Consider the following 7,639-nt stretch of genomic DNA (forward strand, 5'->3'; position numbering starts at 1 on the left):
GGCGGCGTTGCCACCAGGGCGGCGTTGCCGTTTGTTTACATGCGTCTGGGTGTGCGAGCGAGCGTCTCTGGTGAGTTTTCAAAAAATTTGCAGGGTTTTTGTTCTCCTGTTGTCGTTTCTTTGTTTTTCTGGTGTTTTCTTGCCGTTGCCTGTTCCTCTGGGAACGTTTGGGTGTTGATTTTGGGTCTGAGCCTCTGGGTTTAGGCTCAGTGCCCCTGGCTGGTATGCTTGCTCCCACACCTTGCCCCTCGGTTTTCGGTCTGTTGGGACCGTTTTCCCAGGGCGTTCTGCTGGGGTCTGTGCTTTGCCTTTTAGTGGTGTTCTCCGCCGGCAAATGTGGTGGTTTGGGCTCCCCCTGGTTCGATTCTGGGTTCCTTTGGGTTCCTTGGTTTCGTTCTGGAGGTTTCTTCCTCTTGGGCCCCCTTTTGTGGGTTCAGGGGACTTTGTTTCCTCGTGTGACCCGGTTCTGCCTTTTGGGGTTCCGGGGTCTTCCTGGCTTGCAGACTGAGCTTTTTGGGTCTTGGCACATGTTGTGGTTGTGCTGGGACTTTGTGGTTTTGCTGTCGAGGTGGGCCTTTTGATGCAGTTTTGTGCCTTCTTTGCCTGGCCGGCGTAGTGCTCTCTGCCACTAGTCGGCGGCTTGTGCTTTTACAATGTATGTCCTCACCTAGTTGTGCTTGTGGGGGTTGAGCTCTGGCTCCTTGGTCCTGCCTCTCAACCGTCCGTCAACAGGTGTATCGGTTCCTGTGCCTCTTGGGCTCTGTCATGTCTACATGTGACATTGTATGGGGGTCAGCCTCGTTCCTTGTGTGAGGAGTCGCCACATTACTTCTTAGTGCTTTCCCGTTCCCATTCTGACACTCACCAAAAAAAAAAAAAAAAAAAAAAAAAAAAAAAAAAAAAAATTAATTCTATCTGTGGCTCTTTTGGGTACTCAGTTTCCACCTGTGTCCCCTAGTGCGTGTGCCCCTTGTGTTACATAGCCTGTCCTTCTCAACCCTGTCGATTTCCTTGGGTATCTTGTATGTGGTGATCAGGTCTCACCTCACTTCCTCTTCCAGCGAAGTGTGGTTTCATTCCCGTAGTCTCTCCTCATGACTTCGGTAGTGTACTTTTTCTTTCTGAAGGGGTTCTGTTCCCTTCTCTGTTGACTGGGCGCTGGGGGAGCAGCTTGCTCTGTTGCCTCTCGCTTGGTCCCGCTGTTGGTGGGCGCTTTGGGTTGTCTTCCGGCCTCTGCTGGCGTCGGAGGACGGCTTCTCCCCCTTGGGGGGGGTTCAGAGCTGGCGGGGTGGCTTCTTCCCTGCGCTTCGTCATTTCCTCTTCGTGGGTGCGTGGGGCGTGGTCGATCCGCCCCATCCTTCTGGGCTTCCCGTCTGCTCTTTGCAGTCATGAGCTTTTCCCGTCTGCTCTTTGCAGTCATGAGTTTTTCCAGTCTGCAGTTCTTCTGGACTACTTCCGTCTGCGCCCTGGATCCTCTGCCCTGCTCGGAGGACTGTTGTCTCCTGTTCGGATTCTGTTAGGGCCGGGTGCATGGATGGTGGACCTGGACCTCCAGGTCACTTCTTGGCACGTTCCTCTCCAGTTTTTCTGGGGCTAGCACGGTTGGTAATTCCCTATGTGTACTTACCTCTGTGTAGTTACAGGATGTGGCCTACTCTCGTGGTGTCCCCTCTTCCCGGCACTTTGTCATATAATGCCTTGATTATACTTGTCATATTGTCATATAATGATTGTCATATGTCATAATGTCTTCATATGGTTGTCATACAATGCTTTGATGGTGGGGCTTCAGGTTTGCTGTTTTTATTGCATTCCCTATTTTGTGAAGGGCACTTTGTATACTCTTTGCATCTTTACCGGATCTTAGTGCCCTGTCTGCGTCTGAGATTCGGTGTCTGGCCTACCTCGACGACTGGCTGGAGTGGGCTCCCAGTCAGTCCGCTTGTCTGCTCGCCAGGGGATGGTTCTTTCCAGATCGCTGGGTTTGGTTTCCTGGTGATCTGGAGGTTTTACCTTCTGTTTCCGTCCCGGGTTCGGACCTGGGCCTTGTTTCTGGCTCTTGGGCCCCTCATTGTCTTCCCTCCAGAAGTGTTGCTGTGGCTGTGGTCCCGCCTTTGGCTGTTCAGGAGGGGGTCCCGGGTTGCTCAGCGGTTGCTTGGGCGGTTGTGCGGGAGTTTGCACTTCGGCGTGCTTATCTGCCCGCGGAGTCGGGTTTGGCTCCGGCGTCGGTTGGTTCCTACGGAGACTCCACTTCCGCCTCTTGCATTCCTTGGGTTCCTCTGGGGATCTGGTGTTGGTGCTGCGTCACCAGCTTCCTCTTTGGGGTTTTCGGGGTTCCGTGCCTTGGCGGCTCCCCGAGCCTTCGCTCGATGTGTTCACGGACGGGTCGTCTCTCGGCTGGGGCTTTGTGACCAGTGCTCACCAGGTCGGCCGAGGTTGATGGAGTCTGTCTGTCCATCGGGCTCACAGCCCGGTTCAGGTGTTCATGGCTGTCTGGTTTGCGCTTCGGAGGGTTTGGGTCACTAGGTACTCTCCCATTCGGCTCTGTTTGGACTGTTCTCTGGTGGTTCTTGCCGGAACCACAGGGGGTTTGGTTAACCGTGTGGTTCGTGTCCGGGGTGTGTCCTGCGTCCTGGTGGACAGCTGTCTCGGTTCATTCCTCTTCGTGGGTTGGCCAGTCGTCGCCGATTCGTTTTGTTGGCTCTGTTGGGCTTATGGACTCCTGGCCATGGACGTCTTCGGGTCGGCGTGGTCTAGGCGTCGCCCGTTTTGTGGCGCCCTTCCCACCTGCGAGGACTTCACGGTGGAGGTTTTCGGCAGGCCTGGTCGAGGTGGGGGGTACCGGTACCTCTTCTCCCGGTCCAGCTGTTGCTTCGGGTTCTGGCTCAGTTGCAGCCCATTCCCACGAGAACAGTCCTTATGGTTCCACTGTGGCCGGCCCGGCCTTCTTTTCAGACGCTGCTTGATAGGTGTCCGTACCCGGGGCGTTTTTCCTGAGGCTTCGCCTCTTTCAGCAGGCCGAATCGGTCCTGTCCGTGACTGGTTCGGCCTTCTCTTTGGCTCTTCGCGTCTGGTATTTTGACGCAGGTATCGCCATCTCTATGGTGTTCAGGTGGTTTTGTTGACGGTGTCCCACCTGCGAGCTTCGTCTTGGAGACTGTATGACGTTTCTTACGTCTTCTCGCGTTTTGTTTCCCCCCCGGCCTGCTCATGAGTCGCCCGAGCCATCCTGGTCCTTGTTCAGGGTGCCTTCTTCTCTTCCCCTCAGTTTGTGGTAGCCCCTTCGGTTTTAGTTTCCTCCTCTTTGGTACTGGTGGTAGCTTTATTGGTGTGCAGCCTTTCTCTGTCCTGGCGACGGTCGAGACGGCTGCTTTCCGGAGGGGTTCTTGGGGTATTAGTACTTGTTTGGTTTGGCCGGGGGGTGCGTCCTGTGTTCTCCCGGGTCGTCCGCAGTGTTTTCCTTCTTACTGCGGTCTGTCTTTGCGCCCGTGCTGTTCAGACGTTTGCAGCAATTGCTGCTGTGTTGGTGACGTCTCGGGCTCATTTCGGGCGCAGGGAATTGTGGGTCGCACAGGTTTTTGGCCGCCCATCCATGTGTATGTCTGTTCTTGGGCGTTCTTGTTGCCTTGGGTCGCAGGTTTGCGACCGGTTGTCTTGGCTTTGCGTTGCAGAGTTTGTGGCGGCCGCCTCCCGGGTTAGCCCTTTCTTTTCCTTCTCTTTGGGTATGAAGCTCCAGGGAGCCGTAGGGGCTCCCCACAGAAAACCAGCGTTGAATGTAATGAAACGCCATTTTCTGGGTGAGCCCCGGAGGCTCCCTGGCAACCCTCCCTCCCTCCGGTCGGCGGTTTTTTCGCGTTGGTTGAGGCTTAGCTTCCGAACTGGAGCTTGGCAGCCGGCGCGGTAGGTCCGGGGCTCCCCCCTCCCCCTCCCGGGGTGGGGAGGGCTGCGCGGACGATCGGCGCGGCAGTAAAGTGTGATGTTTGCTTGTTTGCTTGTTTCCTTGGGATTGTAGGGAGTTTTCTACCTCTCTGTTCGGTTTTTGTTGTAGTTTCTTACCATGTGGGGTTTGTTTTGTTACGCCTACCTTTCTGGGTGCCTAACCCCGGTCGATGGCAGATAAGGAAAACCCCCAACCATATGGGGTTTTCCAGGGCCATTGCTCCCTGAAACCTCTCTGAAGGGGCCAGGTTCTGGCGCTGGTCCCTGGTAGGTCTGAACTCCTTAGCTAATGTCCCGGTCTAACATAACACACATTAGCCCGATAAGCTCCAGGGAGCCTCCGGGGCTCACCCAGAAAATGGCGTTTCATTACATTCAACGCTGGTTTTTTGCTTTTTGAACATAAACTGATTATTATATATCACGCCATGAGTCCCAAGAAAGTCAGTGGTAAGGTTCAACATATGAAAACCCATGTAAGGATGACCATAGAGCAAAAACAAAAGATCATTCATAAATATGAAGATGGTGTGCGGGTTGTTGAACTAGCTAACAAATCTCAGTCAACGATATCCACCATACTTGCTAAGAAAAAGGACATGAGTGCTAAAGTGGCAAAAGGCGTATCAATAACCACGAAACATAGAACACAAACACTTGAGGATGTTGGTTATTAATTTGGATACACAACAAGGAGTTAGCGGGTGATAGCATTTCAGAGGCCATCGTTTGTGAAAAGGCAAGGAAATTGCATGAAGATCTTGTAAAGAAAACTCCTGGATCGAGTGATGCAGAAGAAGAGCAGGGGATGGTTTGAGAAATTTAGAAAAAGAAGTGGCATAGTGTTGTGAGGCATCTAGACGAAATCTTGTGTATGAAGAGGGTGCCAGCTCAGACAAACCAGCGGCTGAAAGATTTATTAGCGAATTTAAAGATTTTGTGCAGAGTGAGGCATACCTACCACAACAAGTGTTTAATTGTGACGAGACAGGGCTATTCTGGAAAAGATTGCCGAAGAAAATATACATTTCCAAGGAGAAGTCATTGCCCGGACACAAGCCTATGAAAGATCGGTTTACTCTTGTGTTGTGTGGTAATGCGAGTGGCATTTTGAAAATTAAACCCTTGCTTGTGTATCATTCCGAAAATCCAAGGGGTTTCAAAAAATATAATGTGCAGAAAAACCAAATGTGTGTGATGTGGAAGGCTAATGCTAAGGCATGGGTGACTAGGCAATTTTTTACGGAGTAGGTGAATTTGGTGGTGTGCCCTGCCATCAAAAAATATTTGCAGGAGAAAAGTTTGCCACTCAAGGCCCTGCTTCTCCTCGACAATGCTCCTGCCCATCCTCCAGGCTTGGAGGATTCATTGATGGAGGAATTTAGTTTTGTTACATTAAAGTTCCTTCCTCCCAACACCACTCCTCTACTTCAGCCTATGGACCAGAAAATCATTGCCAGTTTTAAGAAACTTTATGAAAGGGCACTTTTCCGGAGATGTGTCAAAGTGACAGATGCCACACAACTCACCCTCAAAGAATTGTGGAAAAAACATTTTAACATTTGTAGTGCTTTAAAACTCGTAGACAAAGCCTGGCAAGAAGTGACTGTAAGAACCATGATCTCTGGCTGGAGAAAATTGTGGCCTGAGTGTGTTGCAGAACGAGACTTTGAAAGGTTTCAGCCTGAACTTGAAGTGCCTCTTGTTGAGGAAATTGTTTCTCTGGGTCTGCAATTGGGCTTGGAGTTGGATGGTGCTGATGTGGAGGAGTTGGTGGAAGAACACAACGAAGAACTGACCACCGACGAACTCCAAGCCCTTCAAAAGGAGCAGCAACAAGAGGTAGCTGAGGAAATTTATTCATGGGAGAAGGTGCCAGTAGAGAATGTCCCTTCCTCAACAATTAAGAAAATGTTTGCAGCATGGGAAGAACTGCAAACATTTGCTGAAACGTCTCACCCAAATCAAGTTGCAGTAGGCTGTTGCCATAATCTTTTCAATGACACTGTGATACATCACTACAGACAAATGTTAAAACGAAGGGGAAAACAAGTGTCTCTTGACAAATTTTTAGCGAGACAAACAAGCAGTGAACCACAACCAGGTCCTAGTGGTATGCAGGCAAAACATAGAAGAGAGAGTACCCAGAGAAAACATCACTGCCTGATGAGATAATGGAAGGGGACTCCCAAACAGTAACACCTCTCCTCCTGCCCTCTCATCACCATCTTCATATGCCATCAAGAGTCCTCCATAAAGGTAAGATGAACATATGTACTGTATTGTAGTTAGAGAAATAATTGTATTCAGTATAAAATGTATTTGTAAGTTAATATTTTGGAGGGTGGGGAATGGATTAATTCAATTCCCTTTATTTCTTATGGGAAAAATCGCTTCGACTTATGATCCGTCTCTGGGAACGGATTACGATCGTAAATCGAGGTCCCACTGTATATATGTATACCAATACCACCAAACTTTTATTATAGTTGGCAAATCAGTTATTAAAAGATTTTTTTTTTTTTTATAGGTAATACTGATAATTAAATTACATTTTCTCTTATTGTAATGCCAATGAGCCTATTCTTGTTATTGATATTTACAATGAATATGTTTACCACATAGCTTATTTATATTGTTATTGAACACTAGAATAGATCAACTTTTATAGCGATATTAATGTATATTTAAGACATAGAATACCCCCTGCCAAAGATTTAACAGCCAAAGTTTTTTCCTCTCATTTTAATAGTACTGTACTGTAGTCCCTTACATTCCTGAATGTTTATTTGATTGCTACATACTAAATATTAAATAGTAATACAGTATAATAAATTTAAATGGATTTTAATTTCTTTATTAATTATTAAACCTTATACCTGTATTTATATAAAAATTAGGGCGATTTATTCTCTGCTCAGTTGAGGTGGGGAGATACATGCAGCAGCCTGTGAGGTGTCCCGCAGTGTTAATGTAACCAAAGACCAACTGAGAAAGAGGCACCTTTTCTGCTCCTCCCAGTGTAGCACTTCCATTGGTGCCCCCTCCCTGTTCAGCTCATTGATGCTGTGAGGGGGGCTTAGTGGGCGGCTGCCGGAGTGTGATGCTCCTTCGGACAGTCCTCTGTCCTTTTGTAGTCTTGTGCTCCTGCTGCTGTCCTCTCTAATTGTGCTGAACAACTTTTCCTTTTCCTTTTGTTTCGTTTTTCTCCCCCTCTTCTCCTATCTGCTTGTTGTTTCCTGCCGACCTTTTGCTTGTTTTGGTTATTCCTTTGGACTTCTTCTATTTTGACGCCCAGGTGCTAGAGGAGGCATATTCTTGCACCTGTAGAACTGTAGTACCCAACGTCGAGAGCGAGGGGAACCTTTTATTGTCAGTCCTCTTTTCGTCACTGAACCCGATCTCGACGGACTGACGGTTCTCAAGGTGGCGTTTGTGGGGCGTATATTCACGACGCACCCCTAGGAGGCCCTGGCATGATCGGTGATAGCTTCTTGTTGGGTGTCCTGCCTCTAATTGTGGCTCCATGGTGGGTATGGGGGCAAGTTCGTGGATGAAAATGTCTCTCTTCGTATTTATGTCGTTGAATGTTTCTCTTGTACCCTCTCAGGCTCGTGGGGTAGGCGACCAAGCCCCCGAGTCGGACTGTATTGGAAGAATGCTACATAAAGAGTGGCAAGCAGGATAATGAATTTGGAGG

At 49.2% G+C, this 7,639-nt stretch overlaps 1 protein-coding gene across 1 annotated transcript; it reads left to right on the top strand.

Moving 5' to 3' along the window:
* The first annotated feature begins 5,310 nt into the window (after positions 1-5,310).
* On the top strand, positions 5,311-6,114 carry LOC138363314 (tigger transposable element-derived protein 1-like). The gene has a single exon (XM_069322331.1). The coding sequence runs from the start codon at positions 5,311-5,313 to the stop codon at positions 6,112-6,114; it is 804 nt and encodes a 267-aa protein (XP_069178432.1).
* Positions 6,115-7,639: the final 1,525 nt, after the last annotated feature.

The sequence above is a fragment of the Procambarus clarkii genome, chromosome 10 (assembly GCF_040958095.1).
Source record: "Procambarus clarkii isolate CNS0578487 chromosome 10, FALCON_Pclarkii_2.0, whole genome shotgun sequence".
Lineage (NCBI taxonomy): Eukaryota > Metazoa > Arthropoda > Malacostraca > Decapoda > Cambaridae > Procambarus > Procambarus clarkii.